Raw genomic sequence first — 23,181 nt, forward strand, 5'->3', positions numbered from 1 at the left:
TCTGCACCACTAGGCACCATATGGCTCCAGAAAAGGAAGATGAATTGCGACATCCAGGTTTTACTTCCATTGAAAACAGTGGAAGTAAGAAAGACAGATTGAAACATCTCGGTTTTTCTTCCATTGCTTTCAATGCAAGTAAAACCCAGATGTCTCAATCTGTCCTCCTTTTTCAGGAGCCATCTGGTAACCCTATTCACCACCCTAACTCTACCCCCATCTGCCCATACACTGATCGGTTTCAGCATGGATGGTTAGAGATAATATTAAGCAGCATTGTCCGGGTACATGCAGCTGAATATCCCCAGTTAGCCCCACACATGTGATTTAAATGACTAGGAGTCTATCCTGACCATTTAAATTGCTTTGAATATTGACCCCTTCATTTCTTTAAGTCCTAGATCTCATTGTAAGTCCCAAAGAAAAAGTGTTTATAACAACTGGTCTGGTAGCTCAAATGAATAGCAAAAGAAAGGGCTAGGCCTTGCTTTGGCCTGCCCACCTGCCACCAGCCACATAGCCTAGTTTATTGCTACAACCACTCACCAGCAAGAAACAATTGTCTCTTAGGGTTACTTTGAATGGGTTTCACAACCTGTAGATACAAGGGAAGGGAAGAAAAGAGAAAAAAATTTACCAGTAAAACTGTACTTTCTAGATCTCTGTTGCAGCCTGCAGGCTCCTCTTCAGTTCCCACCAGTGCAGCTACCTCTAGTGAGACTGAGCTCGGCCTTCACTTTCCACTTTTATCAGGAAGTAAACTCCTCCCTTAAGCTTTACCCCCAAGCCTGATTGGAAGGCCCTATTGCTCCATTGCTTCTATTAGTTAAGTTAGAGGGCATGCCCGTAAGTGTCAGGTGATTTCTATCTTCTAGTGGTTTCTCTAGGCAGTGGCGTAGCGAGAGTGAGAGGTACCTGGGGCGGTGGTGCTCTATCCCACCCTTTTCTCCGCCCCCTGATCTCGCCTTCCGCACACGCACCCACTCTTCCCTTCCCTTGTACCTCTAGTTGAAGTTGTTGCTTGAGCTGGTCAACAGCGTGCTCCTCGTGACCCTGTCGGCTCTGACATCACTTCCTATGCATGTCACCTGGAAGTGACATCAGCAGGAGAGCTGATGGGGTCGCAAAGAGCATGTTGTTGACAGCCATGAACAACAGCTTAAACTAGAGATATGGAGGAAGGGGGGGATGCACGTGGAGGGGAGGAATGAGAAGAGGAAGGGGGTGGAGAAGAGGATGTGTGCTGACCAACATGGCGCCCCCTCACCCCCCCCCGCCCTTACTACGCCACTGTCTCTAGGGATTGATCTTGATTCTTTGATGTCACTTCCCACCTCCACCTTATTCTTCTGGTTCTAAGCTTTTTATGGCCTTTTGATAAAATCAGGCCCTTAATTTGTAAATGGTCATCTAAAGATAGCAGAACCAAACAAATCACCAAACACTTTGCATAGCATATGCTATGAGAATGGAATACTGACAATTCTAAATTTTCACACTTCTTTCTACTTGGAAGATAAAGGTCTCATTATAATTAGACTTTTAAATCTACTTCACGGGCCACAATTTATTTTCTTTCATAATAAGATCACCTAAAGCTAAATCACTCTGCTTTACTGAATGTGGATATTGTAATACCTGATTTTTCTATGCAGACTTTCAGATGCCTGGAAATTCACTTTATTTAGGATTATGAATAGTTTCATAACAGTTAATTTTGATATTGAAAAAATGAAAGATTTTTAAAATATTTCATTTGTTTTTCAGTGGCCAAGAGAAGCTCTTCTTTCAGTTTCAAGGAAATTTTTCACCAATATTGACCTTGGCAGTAATGGAATGAAGGACAAATTTTCACACATGTGTGTGGAAATTCACATGAGTGTAACTGAAATGGCAGAACGATTTTATACAGAACTTCGGAGATATTATTATACAACTCCCACTTCTTATTTAGAGTTAATCAATCTCTACTTGTCTATGCTGGATGAAAAAAGGAAGCAGCTAGTTTCGGTATGATTTAATTTTTTTAATTCAGTTCCTATAACATTTTTTTCATATTCTACTGCAGATTGGAGCAGCTGCATCATAACTAAGACTTCTGCATGAAATTTAGGAGTTTGTTTTCTAGCAATTAAGGGACTTTTGAGTAAAAAAATCAGTGGTGCCTTTTCCAGTGTGTCACTTAGAAGTCCTCAGTGCCGAAAAGATACAAAAACTGAATGGAAAATAAAAGATAAGACAGGAAGTGGTATTTTTTTTTTTTAACAGTAATTATCCAATAAATACTTTTGTTTTGTTTTGCATCAAGGGTATTTTATTGGATGAAATCTAAAATATAGACCCTAATTGTAACATCAACAAATTAACCCCCCCCACACACACATACACACATACACACACTTACAAAACCATAGCATAGTTTTTAGTGCCGGCTATGATAGTAACAGCTCCAACACTCATAGAATTCCTATGAGCATCAGGGCTGTTACAGCCGTGGTCGGCACTAAAAAATGTGCTACGGTTTTGTAAAAGTGGGGGTTAATTTATCATGGAATTACCATTAATCAACTTTGTACCGTGCTCTACAATACCACTGAATATTTTGGCCCCGATTCTATAAACTGTGCCTAACTTTAGGCGTCTGATTTAAATGGATAATAAGTGATTTAAAAGTCTTAACAAGCGTTAATTGGGACTTAGACGGAGTCAGGCGTCGATTAGGCATTCTGAGAACACAGACGCAAGAGACGCAGATTTAGGGAATAGTCGCGTCTAAGTTTGTAGACGTGGGCATAACATGGGCATGGTTATGGATAGGCATCACATAGATGCTAGTTAGGCGGCAGAGTGCATCTAAACAGCGTAGAAAATGTAGGCGAAGGAAAAGCTGGTCTAAGTGTAGTTTTTGCTTCAAGCCACATGAATGCCTAAAGCATGCCTAAAGTTAGACGCAGTTTACAGAAATGGGACCTTTGTGCCCAGTCATATTTATTTTACAAAAACACAAGAGAAAAAATGCACACCCAAAAGGTGACAACAGGTCCCACATATGAAGATAATACACTACAATTCAAGTGTGTCTCGCTATAAACAAAGAGAAGAGAGGCTCTTCAGAAAGAAGAGGTACAATAAAATAGTAGTTTTAAGTTTAAGTGTGACAGAAACCTCATAGATTTTTAAAAGTGCATTCTCTTCCTTGAAATGTACCACTCCCCTCCCCTGATATTCAGCCTGCCGTGGCCAATGGTTTTACAGTAACTGACAGCTGGAGGATAAATTAGACCCAAATACTCAGTGTTGGCCCTATTGTGACTGCTGTTGTGGAGAGTAGCCTAGTGGTTAGAGCACATGCTGTGAACCAGAAATAATTGGGTTTAAATTCTACCAATACTTATGATCTTGAGCAAGCCACTTCACTCCTAAGGAATATACTAGGAATGTAAGCTCTCTGGGGATAGGGAGGTACCTGACTATAACTTACCTTGAACTACCAGTGGAAAGGTGTGAACTAAATATCCAAGTCATATGCAGCCACCAGCTGTTGGCCAATATTAGGCCTGTTCCTGGATAATCAAGCAGATTAAGTTAAAACATTTTATCTGATCACTTACCTAGTTAGCTGACTGAAAGTCGCTGCTAACTAGGTAAGTAAGTCCTTGTTCCTCCTTGCCTCAGCATTAACTGAATACTGCCATTTTGTCACAACTGATACACAAGGTGATCTAACCAGACAGGAACATTTTCTGCTCAGTTAAATAATTTTGATTTCTACCCTTACATGTTTTTTTCCCTATCAACAAGCAGGATTAAAGCAAGGATACACGTGAGTGACTGTCACGCCACTTGCCCATAAGCATAGGCTGAGTTTCCTCTTACTCTGTCACCCACCCATCCAGGTGGACCAGGACTCCAGCTGTGCACACCGTCCACCCATAAGCATGGACAAAGTTTTCTTCCTCCCCATTTGAAAAGCACCTCAAGTTTGGGCCAGTCTCCTGTCTGGTTCTTGGCCTTGGAGTTTCTCACTAACTTTTCTCAGATTCCAAGGGCTTAGGACTCCTTTTCCCTTTCCTGGAACCCTCTTCTCCTTCCCTAGGGGAGGTAGGATTTTCTTCCCCCCCCCCCATACTGCTGTAGGTTGACTGGAGTCTTTCTTTTCCCTACAGCAGGAGTGTCAAAGTCCCTCCTCGAGGGCCGCAATCCTCAAGGTTTTCAGGATTTCCCCAATGAATATGCATGAGATCTATTAGCATACAATGAAAGCAGTGCATGCAAATAGATCTCATGCATATTCATTGAGGAAATCCTGAAAACCTTGAGGATTGCGGCCCTCGAGGAGGGACTTTGACACCCCTGCCCTACAGCCTTCCTCTGCTCCCATATAGTGTTTGGCCAGTAATGTAGCTTCCTCATTTGGCCCAGGACTCTGCCTCATCACCCAGATCTTTATAAGTGGAGGAAAAATGAACAAAAACTGTTCCAGGACTATTAGTTGGATTACTTCCTGTCCAGACTATTTCTCCAAATCCAACAACCTAGAGGCCAAGTCGATAAGGTGTTAAGACCACAGCTCTCAGCCTTTCCCCTTTCAAAAAGCCTGGTCTTTAAACTTTCTACTGTAATTTTCCTTATTGAGGCCTAATCTATCTTTGATAGCTGATTTCACAATAGGATAGTCTAAGGCTTTGCTAGTTTCCAGAGCCCTATGAGCTGCCTGGGCTTCTCAAGATAGATAAAGGGCTAGCAGGAAAGCCCATTTTTCAAGAGGTCAGTCTGCAGCAGTGGCTACCTGCTCAATAATAGTTAAAGCATCTGGACATTCTGAGGTCCCAGTTTAGTGGGATTTAATCCCTTTTGCCATTCTGCTCTAGTTGACCCAGCACATCAACTAAAAGTCCCACCTTAGAGCTTTGCTGCACCTCTCTGGTGCAGTCTGTCTTTAAGGTTTTGCAGTTCCTGTGTTTGATCTCCAATAACTACTGTTCCAAAGATCTTGAAAACTGCAGGTCCGCCTTCAGCTGCTTCACTACTCACTTTATGAACTCTTTGGAGGTCATGGTCCTATAAGCAAGAAACAAACAAACAAACAAAAAACTTCCCAGCAAGGCTGGCCCCCTTCCTTATGTACACTTACCTCTGGGATATTTTAACAAGCTTTATATTATGAGCATCTCCGCGGCAGTGTTGCTCTGGTATTTGCTTTACCTACCCAGACTGGGTACCTTTACTTTCATCTCCTTGGACAGAGGTTCTGTGAGTCAATTGCCTGAGTTCAGGTCCACTGCCATTCCTGATTGGCAGTTTCAGTATCCCAGCACTGTCACTACTTGTCACACCACTTAGGCATAGACCGAATGTCCTCTCACTCCACTACCCACAAATCGATGTGAGCCAAGTCTCCAGTTGTGCACACTGTTCACCTGTAAATGTGGACTGAATGTCCAGTTGTTTACACCACCCACTCATAATCGTGAGCTGAGCCTCTGCTGTTGCACTGCCCACCTGTAAGGGTGACATGAGCCTCCAATGTTGCACTGTCCACCCACAGGTATGGGCTGAGTGTCCAATAGACCCTCATCACACTTGGGGTAAACTTAATCCAGGTCCTTTCAGATGCCAAAACAGTCCAATTCTAACATCCTTATCCATCAGCTTAAGTCTAAATAACTCAAATAACTAAGATAAAAATGTCTCAGGTTAGATCTAAGCTTGGCTGTGGCCTGCCCACCTGTCACCACCTACTTGGCTCCACTAGTAGCTAAAACCTCCCATTGGACAGAAAAAAAATAAGTCCCACAATCTGGGCTTTTTCAAAACACATTAAAAAACAAAGCACCTTGTAGGGAACATACATATTCAACAAAAATAAACCCCACAGGTAAAACAAACAAGAGAGTTCTATATCTTTTGTCAGCATAGCAGCAGACCTGCCAGGTCTCCCGCTTTCAGCAGGAGGATCCTGCAAAGGATCCTGCTTTTGCAGGTTTTCTCCTGCCAATGAGCCATGATCTCTTGGTGAATTGTCTCCTCGTGGCATGGCAGCAGGAAAGGCCTTGATAAAATATCATTTCCTGCTGGCACTAATCCAACAGCAGCAAGACAGGATCTTTTAATGGAGGCTTTTCCTGCTACCACAGCACAGGAAGGCAACTCCTTTTGCCTCTGGCCACTAATCGTCTGTGCAATGGGCCAGACTGGGTAGAGCAGTGGGCGGGGCAAGCTGGGGATTGACCCTAAATCTCCTGCTGAGTGGGTCAGCTTCCTTGGCAACTCTGTAGTAGGCTTCAGACTGGGCTCTGGCATACTTTACCTCCTCACAAGGAGACCGAGTTCTACTCTCACTCCCTGCTGATCTATGGTTCCTATTGAAAGGGTTTCTGTTGGATTTGCCTCTAAATGCCATGTGATCTCCCTGCTCTAGCTCAGACTTATTTATCGTCGTTCAGTATTCGATCATATTATTCTACTTCTCAAAACTGAACATATGCTTCCAATCTCTTTCAGGATACCTTTTAGATATAATCTTACTTTTCAGATTCTGGTTTTCCTCTTTTATTTTCTCGTTTGATTCCATATTCACCCATGTGGGAGTTGCATTCCTCCAATCAATCCTTACTGTCTATTTCATCCTTTAGGCAGCTGTTTCTGGATATTTATAGAGATTCTAGTTTCTCTGTAATAGCTCCAACACTCTCTCCTGTTATAGCTGCAAACAGAAAAATCTCTTAAGCCATTTAAGTCTCATTTAAAAGCTTATTTTTTTAAAATGGCATTTGAACTTAGTTCCTAATAGTCTGACTCTTGGCAACTTTATCCCATTATTTGTGACTGAGAAGCCATTATCTTTGCAATTTTTTTTTCCATTGCTTGTGACTAGGAAGTCATTATGTTAAGCTTAGTACTTTTTTCTTTATTTCCCTTTTACCGCATTCTTAACCTACCCTCTTGTTTTTATCCTGCTTGGATTTTTCCCTCAAGACATTGTAAATATTTTCTGCCCTTGACTATCCTCTTGTGCCTAGTTTATTTAATTGGTCTGCGTACATTTTCCCTGTTTAGTTTTATTGATTTTATATATTGCCCATTGCTTTTATTTATTGTAAACCGCTTTGATTTGACTTTTTGTTAAAATGGCAGTATATCAAATAAAAATTAACTGTGACTGTAACTGTGAGCCCTAATTTCTCCATGTAGAACTGAAGTGGGTTCCTTGGTGTGGGTCCTTGCCTTTATGTTTTCTTCTTGGTCCTGGATTTTCTTATGGGATGGTACATAGACCCTGTGACAGTGGCATCATATAAAATCTAAAAATTATAAGTATGTGTGGCCTGGGCCAGCCTTAAGCATGGGCTTTACCAATTACTTGGTGTAGATGGACTGGAGTGAGCTTTGTCGAAGACTTCAGTAGTTGGAACTAGAGAATGACACGGGGAAAAAATCTGCCCTGTCCCCGGCCCACCGTCCCCTTCACCGCCCCGTCATCGTCACCGCCATCCCCTTCACCGCCCCATCACTGTCACTGCCATCCCATTCACCACCCCGTCATGGTCCCCGCAGCATCCATATAAGCCTCAGTACTGCAATATTTAGCTTATTCCTTCCTTATAAATCAAAGTTCTGGCTGCTGAACTAGAGAAAGAGATTTTTTTTACTCATTTATTTAGCCCGTCCTCCCAAAGGAGTCCAGAACGGGTTACAAAGGTACATTCACAATATGGTCGAGACACGACAGAGATGACATAATTGACAATATAGACATGACAATATGCAGCATCTGGGTAAGAGTTGGTGGCACAGTTACGTTGAACTCTGAATGGTGTTTGTGTTCAGTAGGCTTTCTATGAACGTTGGAGCAATGTTGGAGCATTTAGTACTCCAGGCCATGGTAGAAACCTCTACTGTGGCTTAGTAAAGTGGGGGGGCTAAGTGTCACTACAGAACAATAGTTGGTTGCCCATACCAGCAATACCAATGAATCTATCAGTATCTTTAAGTTCCAGTCAAGAGCAGGACTGGAAAACAAACTCTGGTCTAGTTCCTGAAAGCATGGAGCACTAAGTTAAAAAAATGTGCATTAACATGTGCTTAGTACAGTGGAACCTTGGTTTACGAGCATAATTCGTTCCAGAAGCATGCTCATAAACCAAATTACTCGTATATCAAAGCGAGTTTCCCCATAGAAAGTAAAGGAAATTCGCTTGATTCGTTCCCACCAACCCCTACCACTCCCGAGGCCAGTGGCACTGCTCTACCCCCCCCCCGATAACTGGCATTGCTCCCCCCTGCTCATGAAGGCCCCCCCTGCGTGATCCGCCATCCCCCTCCCCCCCCGCTCACCTCTTCCCACCCGCTGCGTTCCGGCATCCCCCACGCACCCATCCACCCACCCACCCGAACACACTGCCCACCTCCATCTGGCACCCGGCACCAATGCACAGGACATGCTGGTGCCCGAAGATCCGCCATCCTTTCCGCCAGGCCCCGAGCATCCGCGCATGCCCAAGGCCTCCGAGTTCCCACTCTCTCCGAGAATCTCGGAGAGAGCGGGAACTCCAAGGTCCCAAGCATGCACAGATGCCCAAGGCCCAGCAAAAAGGACGGCAGATCCTCGGACACTGGCACCGGCATGTACCGTGCCCGGGTGGGTGGATGGGCACGCGGGGGATGCCGGATCACAGCGGGGGGGGGGGGGGTGACACGAGCGGTGGGGGATGCCGGATTGCGAGAAAGAGGTGCCGGATCGCGAGAGGGGGGTGCTCGTACATCAAGGCAAGCTCGCTTTCCGAGGCACCGATTTTGCAAATGTTTTGCTCGTCTTGCAAAACACTCGCAAACCAGTGCAGTTTCAAGTTTCAAGTTTATTCGTTATTTGATTGATCGCCTATCACAATTACTAAGCGATTTACATATACAAAGAATACATGATAAAACAATAACAATAATATAGTAAAAATATAAAAATCATTTAAAAACTAGACAAATTACAACAGGAAACACTGGGATAGAGGGGAAAGAAATACAATTTATAATAGGAAAGGAGGGACCGTTAAGGGTAAAATACAAAAGGAAAGGGAAAACAAAATAATTTTTGGAAATAGTATACATAGCTGACTAAAATGAAAGGGAGTTATAAAGAACAATTGGCATTTCAATTAAATATTGAAAGCGTCTTTAAAAAGAAAGCTCTTAAGTTGGCTTTTGAATTTATCAAGATTTTTCTCCTCCCTTAAATAAAGTGGGAGAGAATTCCATGTTTGTGGTGCTGTAACAGTGAAGATATATTGTCTTCGGGTATTTATGAATGTAAGAGTGGGAATGACCAATAAAAGTTGTTCATTGGATCATAAAGTTTTTTGGCACTCGGGGTACCACTGTATTTGAAAAACAGGCAACAGCAAAATAGTTACTACTACTATTAATTATTTCTAAAGTGCTATCAGACGCATGCAGCGTTGCACAGAGTCACAAAGAAGAGGAAAACAGTCCCTGCTCAAAAGAGCTTACAATCTAAACAGTCAAGACAGTTCACCTTCTAATGATTCTAATGATTAGACTTCTTAGCACAATTACAGTACTTATATAGGAATGGGGTGGGTTTTGTATAATCTTTGGAATTATTATTTGTAAAAATGGGGAGGGAATTATAACTTCTGATTATATATAATTTATAATATATACTGTTTATAAATTAAGTTTTATTAATGATAGATACAATGATATATAATAATTAATTATATTACTTGTGAATCATTTATTGTAAAAATGGAAATTAATAAATAAAAATTAAAAAAAAATAAAAAAGACAGTTCACCTTTATTGTACTTGATGTTAAAGGGTGTTTATTGTCAAAATTCAATAAAAATGAAATGAAACAACCAAGACAGACATACAGGATGTCATGGATACAGTTAAGGGGAATGGATAATCAGCAGACTGGGTTGGAGGGCAGAGGAGTAGGGTTAAGGATTGGAGACTATATCAAAAAGGTGGGTTTTCAGTCTGCTTTTAAATAAGGGAAGGGGCCTGACAAACTCAGGTAATTTATTGCAGGCTTAAGGGGCAGTATGTTTTTCCTATTAATGCACGCTAACCTGCGCATTACTTATATTTAGGACTGTATTTCGATTAAAATTTGAATCATGTGATTAAAGGTATCTTATTTGTTTATTTTCCCCCATTACAGTCACAAGAAGCTGCAGGGGGAAAAAAAGCAAACATACCTATTAATTACAATTACAAATGTTAATCTAAAAGCAACCTTAAAAAAACTAAAGAATAAAAGATAAATATAAAATACAAATTGAAAAATTAAGGAATCTAAAACAGCCTTACAGTTTTTCAGAGTCTAATTCAGAAAAGTAAGCCTATTTTTATGTAAATATACATACATATGTGTATCTCTCTCTCTCTCTCTCTCTCTCTCTCTAGATAGATAGATAGATAGATAGTGAGAGAGAGACACAGATAGATATAGAAAGGCATAATCAAAAAAACCTTCTAAATCCCTTTTTGGCCTAAGGCCTTAAACGTTGAAAGCAGAAGTAGGGAAAATGTCCATAACCAAAAAAAACATCTAAAAGGAGGTTTGTTTTGATAATAGCCTGCCTCTACATTCAGCTGTTTAAATGCCTAGACCACCACTACGTCTACACTTATCCCCCCAAAAAAACGCCTAAGCCCCAAACGTCCAACACAAGGGCTTTTAGGCGAAGGAGGAGTCAGTCCTTCACCTAAAAGCTGGATTCTGTAACTGGTGTCTGTCAAAAACAACACCGGTTGCAGAATCCCCCAACTTAAAACGATCCAGGCAGGAGGGAGGCCAAGCCCTCCTGGCCCGCGGCACCCCAAACCCCCGACTATGTTCAGGGCAAGAGGGAGCCCAAGCCCTCTTGCCCCGCCGACTCCACGACTCCTCGACAGCATCGGGGCAAGAGGGAGCCCAAGCCTTCTTGTCCCGCCGACTCACCGACAGCATCGGGGCAAGAGGGAGCCCAAGCCCTCCTTCCCCGCGGCCCCCCCCCCCCCCCCCGATTACGATCAGGCCAGGAGGGAGCCCAAGCCCTCCTGGCCTCTCGCCCCCCACTCCCTACACGATCGGGCAGGAGGGAGTCCTACCCCTCCTGCCCAGGCAGACCCCCCAACCCTCACCCCACACTACAATACAGGCAGGAGGGATCCCAGGCTCTCCTGCCCTCGACACCTCCCCCAATGACCGCCCCCCCGAACGCCCGATCGGCCCTCCCCACCGACCCCACGACCCTCCCACCCCCAATCCCACCTCCCATACCTTTGAAATGTTGGCCGGACGGACGGGTGCCAAGCCCGCCCGTCCAGAAGGCCAGCCGGCTCCAGAATAGGGCCAGATTGGCGCAGGCGGCTGAAACCCCGCCCACAGGTGGGGCCTAAGGCGCCTGGGCCAATCAGAATAGGCCCGGGAGTCTTAGGCCCCTCCTGTGGGCAGGGCCTTAGGCACATGTTCAGCTGGCAGGGCTTTCTTTATAAATTTTTATCAACAAAACTAATATACTACTTTATCCTAAAGCAAATAAATAAATATAATTTTTTTTTCTACCTTTGTTGTGTGGTTTCTGCTTTCCTCATCTTCTCATTCAATTCCTTCCATCCACTGTGTGTCGTCTTCCATTTGCTGTTACTGTGCCTCTCCCTTCACCCTCCCCTCCCCACAATTGGTCTAGCACCCATCTTCTTCCCTCCGCTCCCCCATAGTCTGGCATCTCTCTTCTTCCCATCCAGCGTCTTCTTCCCACTCTGTCTTCCACATTTCCCTTCAGGGTCTGTTCCTCTCTACCCTTCTTCAATGTCTGTTCTATTCCTTTCCACCACCACCCTTCCCTTCCTCCTTTACCATCTGTTACTTTCTACCACTCTTCAGCTCCTCTCGCGCAGCCTATCTATCTACCACCCTCCCTCTTACTTTCGTGGCACGTTACAATGTAATTTGTGCAAGCCACTGGAGCCTGCGAGCTTGGTCCCCAAACAATCTTGCTTCTGTGTTCCTATTTTCCCCATTTCTAATATCTCCCCTATGTATCTTGCATTGCCCCCCCTCCCCGTGTCCATATACCATCCCCATGACATGTCCAATTATGTCTCTGTCCCTATGCCTCATGCACATAATTTCCCCTCTTTCTGTTACCTTCCTGTGTCCAGATTTCCCCTATCTTCCTCTTCCACACCAATGTGTCTCTTCTCTTCAACCCCATCTAGCTTCTTTCCCTCTTTCTTCCCCCCCTGCTTCCAGCATCTGGCTCACCTGCCTGTTCACCCCTTTCTTTCCTGCTGTGGGTTTCTTTCTCTCCCTCTTCATCCCCTTGGCCCAGAATCTCTTTCCCTTTCACTCCTCCTTCCTAGTGTGAGCCGGGAACACGTGTGGTCCAGCTGCCCACTCTTGCTCGATTGCAGCATTCCATCAGCTCCCTCCCTCCACCTCACCTTATATGCCGAGTTTGCTGACTTTCTTTTTCGCCCAGCCGCTCGCACGGCTGCTCAGTTGTTCAATCTTCTTCTCTGACGCAACCAGAAACAGGAAGTTGCAGCAGAGGAGAAGATTGAACAACTCGAGCAGCCGCGTGTGCGCGGCTTTTTGAAAGCGTGCGTCTGGGAAAAAAAGAAAGCTGGCAAACTCTGCATATAAGGTGAAGTGGAGGGAGGGAGCTGGCTGAACGCTGTGATCAGGTGGGTGGGGGCTGCTGGACCATGTGATCCTTGATTGCCTCACTGCGAAGACAAGACCATTCACCGCTCCACGGGGCGGTGAATGGCCTTGTTCCCATCCCCGCAGCGACTACTATTTTTTCTTTCCCCGTTTTGGCAGGTTACTCGCAGTTACTCGCGGCTAGCCGCTGGTAACAACCACTTTGTCATTCTCTAGTTGGAACCTAAGCACAGTACTGGGCAGAGCTTTGGATTCTTGCCCAGAAATAGCTAAGAAGGAGGAAAAAAAAATTAAATTGAATCAGGTTAGGCAGACTGGATGGAACTTCGGGTCTTTATCTGCCAGAATCTACTATGGTACTATGTATAGTATATGCTGTCAGCATATAATATAGACAGTTCTTATTTCCAGTACAATAGGTGTCATTCTGGACAAGCAGATAATTTCCCCATTCCCGCTGGCTCTGCAGAAGGAATCCACTCCAGATTTTTTCTGTAACCCTTTTACTTCACTGAGAGCTCTTCTGCCACCTACAGTTTTTTTTGTTCTGCATGCTAGCCTGCAGGAGTGTTTTTAGAGCTTGGAGCTGTCCTCACTTACTGTCCCTGAGCACAGGCTGAGTGCCAGCTGCATTTTCACCTCCCCCTTCTTTTAGGGTATCTGTCGGTCCACGGGGTGGGGGTACAGTCAAACATCAAGTCTGACTGGCAGCCTGAAGATCAGCAGTGGAGAGGACGTTCCAGCATGAGGCAGTGATTTCTTCTCCTTATCTAGCTACTGTAAAGATCTGAGCTGAAGCAGGATGCAGCACATTTCCAGGGAGGTGTCTGAAATTGCTGTTTTGATAGTCTCTGCATGGTCCCTTGTGTTCTTCCCCCCCCCCCCTTCCTCAAAAATCCTTTTTTCATTGGTTTTTAGCTTTATTTCAGCATTTTTTAGCGCCAAAATCTGATGGCAACCATCTTGGATTTTTAGCAAACATTTTTCCCAATGTTCCCTGCAGATCCAAATCAAAACTTGTTGAGATGGAATCCTTGGGCTCTTTAGCTACTAATCCATGCAAGACTCTGCAAATTCTGCACCTCAGGAGTATCTGGCACCACGTGCCATGCTGCACCCACAGGAGAGGCGAGAGCATTGGACTTAGCCTCTCGTTTGCTTTCTCAGCTTGAGAAAAGGGTGGCTAGCTCGCTTAGGTGGGCTATTCTATTTTTGGGTCCCAGTAACAGTGACCGTTCTGCTCAAAAGAGAATGGAAGCTGAAGAGCCCAATAAACACAAACTAGAGTCATCACAGGGTCTCTTCATTCCCATGTTCATTTTTTTCTTCAGAATTCATCAATTTAATGTGGAAAGCCTTCCAGGACAGTCATTCTCCTAAAGCACAGACTTCCCATGCTTCAGACGCAGCATGTCAGGACGCAGTCCCTGAGGGTTTTTTTGCCTTACAGTCTCACACTGCTCAGCTCTTGGGAGACCTGTTTGCATAGGATAATGATATGACAATTACATTACATTATATTACATAAGAGATTTCTATTCCGCCATTACCTTGCGGTTCAAGGCGGATTACAAAAGATTTATGAAAGGGGGTTACAATGGAAGAACATTTGTCATTACTAAAGTTGTAAAGAGTAGATCATTTGTCATTTCAAGAGTTGTAAAGAGTAGAACATTTGTCAGTATTTGAATGGTAAAAAATGGAAAGGAGTAGGTAGAAATTTAGGAAGAAAGGGAAACTAAAGAAGATCATTTGTTGTTTTTCAGGTTGTAAAATGGAAGAACATTTGTCCTTTCTAGAGTTGTTGAGAGTAGATCTTTTGTCATTTCAAGAATTGTAAAGAGTGGATCATGTCAGGATTGTTTCAGGAATTTCTTGAAGAGTATGGTTTTTAAGTCTTTTCTGAATATCTTGTAGTCTGGGGTGGTTATCAGTAAGTTAGAGATCTGGTTATCTAGTTTTGTGGCTTGAGTGGATAGGAGGCCATCGTGTAGTTTTTTCCATTTTACTTCCTAGATCGGGGGGGGGGGGAGGGTATGAATGGGGAGTGCGTTTTTCTGTGTCTGGTTGAGGTTGCTTGGATGAGGCAGTTGTTTAGGTAGATTTTAGGAAGCCTTCAAACCAAGAGTAAACTTTATCTGAGATACCTATTGAATCCAAGATTTGGAGGAGGATGTTATGGTCTACTAGGTCAGATGCTGCGGTCAGGTCCAGTTGTATGAGAAGCATTTTTTTTCCTGTGTTAAGGTATTGTCTGGCTGTGTCCATAAGGGAGCCTAGTAATGTCTCTGTGCTGAAGTTGGTTCTGAAGCCAGATTGCATGGGGTGGAGTATGTTATGGTCTTCTAGGTAGTTGGTGAGGAGGCAATTGGTCTGTAGTTGGATGGCTGGTCTTTTGGTCCTTTAGGGTCTTTTAAGATTGGGGTGATGATGATTTCGCTAAGGTCAGTGGGAAAAATGCCGTCTGTGAGCATGGCTTGTGTCAATTGCAGAAGTAGAGTACGGAATTTTACACTGGAGGTAGTGAGGAGGTATGATGGGCAGTGGTTGAGGTCACAGGAGGCGTGGCTGTATTTTTTGTAGAGTTTATTGAGTTCGGACCATTGTATGTTGGGGAATTGAGACCATGATCTGTCTGCTGCAGTTGATTCTTTTTCTGTGGGGAGCATTGTGAGTTCATTTAAGTGAGATGGGGTAAAATTGAGGGTGGCTCTAGCATTTGTAATTTTGTTCTTGAAATGATCTGCTAAGAGGGTGGCTGAGGGTGGTGGGGTATTGTTAGTGGTCATGTATGGTTTGGTGTTTGTTAGATATTTTAATATTTGGAATAGTTTTTTGGTGTCTTGGGTTTCTGTGCCTATGAGATTGGTATAGTGGGTTTTCCTCTTGTCTTTTAGTAGAAGTTTGTATTGTTTGTTGATTTTTTTTCCAGGCAGTTTTTGTTTGATCTTGGTTTGTTTTTCTCCATTTTCTTTCTAATCGTCTGCAATGTCTTTTAAGTTGGAGCAGTTCGTTGTCGAACCATTGGTCTGATCTTCTGCTGGTTCTAGTTTTGGTTTGTAGTGGCGCTAGCTCATCAAGGATGTTGGTGGTTAGATTATTCCATTGAGAGATGAAGTCTTTGGGATCGCCGTCCTGGATTGTTTCATCTATTGTAGTCCAGAATATGGATGGCTCGATGTGTTTGCGTGAGGTGTATGTTATTTTTTTGGATTTAGGTGTGGTTTTGTTTTTGGTCCAGTTGATGTTGAAGGTGTAAGTGTAGTGGTCTGACCAGAGAGAGGGGACCAGGTTCCATTAGGAGTTTGAATTATTGGGTTGGGTGGGTGATGGGACATGAAGGCTGCAATGTCGAGTTGATGTCTTTTTTCATGAGTGGTTTGTGTGTTTAGGATTTGGAAGGATAAGGCCTTGAGGAATGATAGACAGTTTTCTGCTGGTTTGGATGTTTGGTCTTCTAGGTGTAGGTTCAGGTCTCCTAGGATAAGGTTATATTCTGCTGTCAAAGAGTTTTGGTAAATGAAGTTTTCAAATTCAGGTCTTACTGTGGTCCAGTTTCCTGGTGTTATGTAGCAGAGCATGCAGTTTAGTGAGTTTTGTAGTGTGGTACTTGTGAGATGACAGGCAAGGAAGTCCATTTGTGTGGTAGATGTTTTTTTTTAGTATGTTTAGGGTTAGGGAGTCCTTGATTATTATTGCTAGTCCTCCTCCTGTTTTTTTCTCTCTGCAGGTCACTGTTATTTTGTATCCCTGTGGGCATACCTCTGTTATTCTAGGGTCAGCGTCTGAGGTTAACCAGGTTTCCGTGAGGAAAAGGCAGTCTAGGTTTTCGGTTTTTATCCAGTTTTTTATATGTTCTGTTTTAGGTCCTAGGGCTCTGATGTTTCCGAAGGCACATTTTAGGGTAGTGATATCAGTTTGATGAATGTGAGTTGTTTCAGGGTAGATGAGCGTTTTAGGAGGGGGTTGAAGTTTGGTCTTGGGAAGTGTTGGCCTGCTTCTCCAGGTTATGGTGATGGGATGTTGAGTGCTGGTTTGAAGGTTTGAGTTTCTTGTTATGAGGGTTCTCCTGTTGTGGTGTCAGATATTGGTTGTAGTGGGGCTTGTGGGTGTGGAAGATAAGTTATTTGCTACTACTTTCCAGCTGGAGACGAGGAGGATTATCAGTAGGCTGGCTTTAGTGTGTGTATGTGGGGTTAGCTTCATTTTGTTGTCAGGAGACCGGACCGGAGCGTTGTTTGTCCTGTTGGTTCAGAGTGTCATCTGTCCTGTTGGTTTTGGTGTGGGATCTGGACTGGTTCGGAGTGTCGTCTGTCCTGCTGGTTCGAAGTGTCGTCTGTTTTGTTTGTTCGGTGTGTCAAATGTCCTGCTGGTTTCGGTGTGGGGGATAAATCCTGCTGGGGTTTTTTTTTTCTTTCAAATGTGAAGGCTGCAGGGGGCTTCAGGAGGCGGAGCTGGACTCCCACGTGGCCCGAAGGCTCTTCCCTGCAGCGGGAGGGTTGGTCTGTGTTGGGGCAGCTCCCGGTATCAATGGAGCTGCCCTGAAGAGAAGGTGAAGAAATTGAACCGCATGGGGCTTCGGGAGGCGGAGCTGGACTCCCATGCGGCCCGATGTCCTCTTCCTGCAGCTGGAGGGCTGTTCCACGTTGGGGCAGCTCCCGGTATCGATGGAGCAGCCCTGAAGAGAGGAGCCAAAGAGACTAAGTTGCAGGGGGCTTCGGGAGGCGGAGCTGGACTCTCATGCGGCACAAAGTCTCTTTCCTGCAGCGGGAGGGTTGGTCTGTGTTGGGGCAGCTCCCGGTATCAATGGAGCTGCCCTGAAGAGAAGGTGAAGAAATTGAGCCGCAGGAGGCTTCGGGTGGCGGAGCTGGACTCCCATGCGGCCCGATGTCCTCTTCCTGCAGCTGGAGGGCTGTTCCACGTTGGGGAAGCTCCTGGTATCGATGGAGCTGCCCTGAAGAGAGGAGCTGAAGAGACTAAGTTGCAGGGGCTTTGAGAGGCGGAGCTGGACTCCCACATGGCCCGAAGTCTCTTCCCTGCAGAAGGAGGGTTGGTCTGTGTTGGGGCAGGTCCCGGTATCGATGATAGCTCTCTCACTGTGCCACTACTGTCCACAGATGTACCTCCCATATTGGGGGAGGCTGCTCTACAACCTGGAACTTTGGATCCTGTAATGGCACTGGATTCTGGAGATGATCCCATGATCCTCCACTTATTTAAGCCTATCACCCTGCCAGATTTCATTTCTGAGTTTTTGCATGGAATCTACCTTTTTTAAATTCTAAACATTCCCAATAAATCTAACTAGCAGCTTCTGTGCTCTAATCTCCAACTACAGATTAAACCTTAAAGCTGCTTTCTGGTCTTATAGACTATGTAAAAAATAAAATAAACCTTGCCTGCAGTATGAAAGACAAGAGTTAGTCAGAAGAGTTTATCCCCTCTAATGACAGAACTAAGCAGAAAAAGAAAAAGAGGAAAGGCTTGGTTTTAATTCCCAATAATTAAATAAATAATAATAATCATAAGGTCTGTTTTCAGGTCTAGAGGAACACAATCAACAGTTTTTAAAAATTAAATAAATAATTGTTTGTGCTAAAGCCCAGAGAACACAGCAGTTTTAAATCCTAATAATTTTTTTTTTATCAATCATTTTTATTGAGCAGAACAAAGAACAATACAAGCTTGAGAAACAAAACAGCTAATACAAAAACATGATACAACAGTCTGCGAGATAAGAGGAAATCATTTTTGAGATTTTCTCCCCCCCCCCCCCCATGTAATCAGGTGTGCACTAAAGGAAAATTATATTTCCACTATCGCTGTACAGTGGTCAAGGGTAGTGGATGAGATGCCCAGAGAGAGAATACAGGCAAGGACATTTATTACAAATTACGTAAGTAGCCACATGCAGCAGGGGTCAAAGTATTCAAAAAAGGAGCCCAGACATCTTGCAATCACTGTCCAGCCTGGGATTCCATGTTTGGGACCATGTGACGTTCCATCTGTAACATCTAGATCATATTCGCCCACCAAAGTTGCAGGGATGGGGGCGATGTCTCCAGCCATTGCAATAGAATAACTTTTTCCCCCCGCATAATGGCCTTGAGTAAAAAGCAACATAAGCCCTTTGGTACGGGGGCAAGCACCCAGCACTGAAAAAACAAAAGATGAGGGGAGGCTATACAGTGGGCATGCCATATTGTGGATATGTGATCCAAGACCCTCCCCCAGAAAGCATGGATCTGGGGACAAGTAAAAAACATGTGTCCCAAGGTGGCACCAAGAACGTTACATTTGGGGCAGCGAGCATCTAGTTGCAGCGCTATTTGCTGTGTGCGTCTGGGAAACACTTAAAACCGCATAGTCATTTTATAATTGATTTCCCATAGCACAACTGATAAGCACATCTGGGAAGCCATCCAAAGACTACGACACAGAAAATCTGTTGAAATGAAGACCCCTAAATCACAAGACCATTGTTAACTCGGATGTAATCAAAGTTGGGGAGATGTTCCTCCAGGGATTTCAAATGAAATCGCACAAGAATAAGACTCTGTGGGGCTCATAATCGAAAGGGAAAAACATCCCAAAACCGGCCTAAGTTGGCACTTGGACGAACATTTCTCAAAAACGTCCAAGTGCCGATAATAAAAACAGGTTTTGGAGTATTAACCACACACCCTCACCCGTACTCCCGAATCCGTATAATCTAACATGAGGGTACGCAACAACGGTTCCAAATACAAAACAAATAGCAGGGGAGAGCGGGCAGCCCTGGCAAGTACCTTGTCCTATAGAAAAGGAGGTAGAGTGCTGACGATTCACCATCAATTTGCCATAGGTTGATGATATAAAGCACGGAGAGCAGCTGAATACCAACCTATCAGCCCCATATAGTTGAACAAGTCGAAGAGATAATCCCAACAAACTTTGTCAAAGGCCTTTTCGGCATCCAAACTGGCCAAAACCGCGGACCTAGCTGTAGATTGACATTGGAAAATAGATAGTAGCACTTGCTGACCCCTGACAAAGCCCACTTGATCCGGGCAGATCAGTAAAGATAAAATAGGGGATAGACTGTCCGCCAGTATACGCACCAGGAGTTTGATATCAAATCCTAATAATTTAAATATTAAAAGTCATTGCTCAAATCAAGAGAAAAAATATTTCAGGTAACAAAAACCTATTTTCAGTCAGTTGAGATTGTAAAGAATAAAATCATAGACACTTAGCAATTTTCCAGATCATATCCTTGCAGAACATCACCTGGTGGTGAAGTAAGAAGGTTACAGAAAAAATCCAGAGTGGATTCCTTCTGTACATAAGAACATAAGAATTGCCACTGTTGGGTCAGACCAGTGGTCCATTGTGCCCAGCAATCCGCTCACGTGGCGATCCATGGTCAAAGACCAGCGCCCTAAATGAGACTAGCCCTACCTGCATACGTTCTGGTTCAGCAGGAACTTGTCTAACTTTGTCTTGAATCCCTGGAGAGTGTTTTCCCCTACGACAGACTCTGGAAGAGCGTTCCAGTTTTCTACCACTCTCTGAGTGAAAAAGAACTTCCTTACGTTCGTACGGAATCTATCCCCTTTCAATTTTAGAGTGCCCTCTTGTTCTCCTTACCTTGGAGAGGGTGAACAACCTGTCCTTGAATGTTTTGATCATGTCTCCTCTCAATCTCCTCTGTTCGAGGGAGAAAATGCCCAGTTTCTCTAATCTTTAACTGTATGGCAACTCCTCCAGCCACTTAACCATCTTAGTCGCTCTTCTCTGGACCCTTTCAAGTAGTACCATGTCCTTCTTCATGTATGACGACCAGTGCTGGATGCAGTACTCCAGGTGAGGGCGCACCATGGCCCGGTACAGCAGCATGATAACCTTCTGTGATCTGTTCGTGATCCCCTTCTTTATCATTCCTAGCATTCTGTTCACCCTTTTTGCTACCTCCGCACATTGCATGGACAGCTTCATCGACATGTCGATCATAACTCCCAAGTCTCTTTCCTGGGAGGTCTCTCCAAGTACCGCCCCGGACATCCTGTATTCATGCATGAGATTTTTGTTACCTACATGCATCACTTTACACTAATGGGAATGGGGAAATTACCCGCTTGTCCAGAATGAAACACCTAGCTACTGGAAAAGATATTTTCAAGGTAAGAATGTGGAGGGGCATAATCGAAAGGGACGTCTAAGTCCGTTTACTTCCATCTCGCAAGTAAAAAACATTTTCAAGTAAAAAACAGCAAGTAAAAAACATTTTCAAAAAATACATCCAACTTTTTTTGCTTCAAAAATCGTCTAATTATACGCCCTGCCGATCTGATTGTCCAAGCTGCTAAATCGTCCATCTTTATACCACATTAGAAACATAGAAACATAGAAGATGACGGCAGAAAAGGGCCATAGCCCATCAAGTCTGCCCACTCTAATGACCCCACCCCCTTGATTTTACCCCCCTAGAGATACCACATGTGTATCCCATTTCCATTTTTACCCCCCTAGAGATCCCACTGTGTATCCCATTTCCTTTTAAAATCTGGCACGCTGCTGGCCTCAATCACCTGAAGTAGAAGTTCATTTCAACGATCGACCACCCTTTCGGTGAAGAAGAACTTCCTGGTGTCGCCATGAAATTTCCCACCCCTGATTTTCAGCGGATGCCCTCTTGTGGCCGAGGGACCTCTAAGAAAGAAAATATCATCCTCCACCTCAATACGGCCTGTGATATATTTAAACGTCTCTATCGTGTCTCCTCTCTCTCTACATTCCTCAAGTGAGTATAGCTGCAATTTATTCAGCCTTTCTTCATACGGGAGGTCTTTGAGTCTAAGTCACAACATCCAAGTCCCGTCGATCGTGGGCTGTATAACTTTCGGTTATACATGCTGTACAAATAAATCTAAGCCGGCCCACGTCCCGCCCATCTCCTGCCCTCGACACTGCTCCCGAAATGCTCCATTTAGCTTTGGTCAATCAATGGCATTATGAAGGCCTAGGTCATTCAGAAATACGTCCAAAACCCATTTTTAATATCGGCACGTAGACGAATTTGAGAAATGTTCGTCCAAGTGCCGACTTAGGCCGGTTTTTGGACGTATTTCTCTTTCGATTATGAGCCCCATAATTTTTATTATTTTTTACACTTCCTTCCCTTTAGAAAATAAAAATCACAGTATAAATTATATTTTTATATGTATTGCATAGCAAGAAAGGTGACCTATAGCTAAATCATAGAGCTTTACAGAATATGCAATATACAGTAAATGTGCAGTAATGTCCACATCCAGTAATGTGCAATATACAGTAATGTGCTGTCTTGGTATGAATAATGTAATACTTGATTTTTCTACACAGACTTTGTAGCAAAATCCTTTATTCTCCACCTTTTGGAATTTTAAAAAAACCTCGCTGCAATATTCTCATATGCTGCGTAATGCCAAATGCACTCATATATCCAGTGTTTTCAAACATGGATTAAATCTATCTTATCTTTATTGGTTACTATATTCTCTTTCTAATCTTTCCTTCCATTCTGCCAGTTACTCTCACTGCTGAAGAATTTGCATCAGGATTTCATGATAAAATTATTAGCCTACAAGGCCCCATGGTGCTTGCTTCTCTGTCCGCTGTTTGCTCTCCAAATAACAGCTCTGTGACTTTCCAAATGACAACCTTCTGAGTATAACAAGTCCTCAACTTCACTATTGTCTTTCTTCAAAGCACTTTCACCAGCCGGGAGCCTCGTGGAGCAGAGAGGCGAGTGAGGGAGTCAGCAGCGGCGGCGGAGGAAGTCAACAGCGGCGGCAGAGAGAGCAGAGAGCCTAGGGGTAGCAGTGAGAGTTAGCTCTACCCACCCCATAGCATCATCGACCAACTCCCCCTTAAAAGGGGGGGAGCCTTAAAGAAGGAGACAGGAAGTTAGGTCGCTCAAAAGAAAGACCCAAAATCGTAAGTTACAAGTCTTTTCTTTTCTAGCCACACATCAGGGAACACTTCTTGCACACCTAGAACAAATACCACCTAAAACACAGCAGCACCGGCAGACTCACTACTAACAGGAAGACAACTATAGGAAGTCGGTTCACACACGGCTGGCAGATACAGAAGGCTCACAAACAGGCCAGACACCTAAGAAGGGAAGAAGTTGATGATCGCCCACGGTAGCCAGAAGATGGGCTTTCCAGTCTTCTGCACTGGCTGCAATATGTATGACTACCTCCCCTCGGGGACTAGGGCATACATTTGCAGTCGGTGCAGAGAGCTGGACAGCCTGAAACAGCAAGTCCAAATGCTAGAGGGAACAGTGAGAGAACTTGAAGAACTCCTCACCTTTAAAGAAGAACACAGTAATCAGGAGAAGTTGCTTGTGAAGTCCAGTGCCATCGAAGAGATCGAGGAACTTCAGAAATTCATCGAGGAAGCCCACCAGCAACATGTGGAGGACTCAGAGCTGGAGAACTGTACCCAAACACCCCAGGAAGAAGGCCTAGGTGGGA

General features: G+C 44.1%; 1 protein-coding gene across 1 annotated transcript in view; it reads left to right on the forward strand.

Annotated features, from left to right (window-relative positions):
- Positions 1-23,181, forward strand: part of LOC117347325 (dynein heavy chain 6, axonemal-like) — a 2,502,256-nt gene that overhangs the window by 1,685,502 nt on the left and 793,573 nt on the right. The window contains 1 exon segment of the mRNA XM_033918113.1: positions 1,768-2,010. Within this exon segment, the coding sequence (XP_033774004.1) occupies positions 1,768-2,010 (243 nt within the window).

The sequence above is a fragment of the Geotrypetes seraphini genome, chromosome 1 (assembly GCF_902459505.1).
Source record: "Geotrypetes seraphini chromosome 1, aGeoSer1.1, whole genome shotgun sequence".
Taxonomy (NCBI): domain Eukaryota; kingdom Metazoa; phylum Chordata; class Amphibia; order Gymnophiona; family Dermophiidae; genus Geotrypetes; species Geotrypetes seraphini.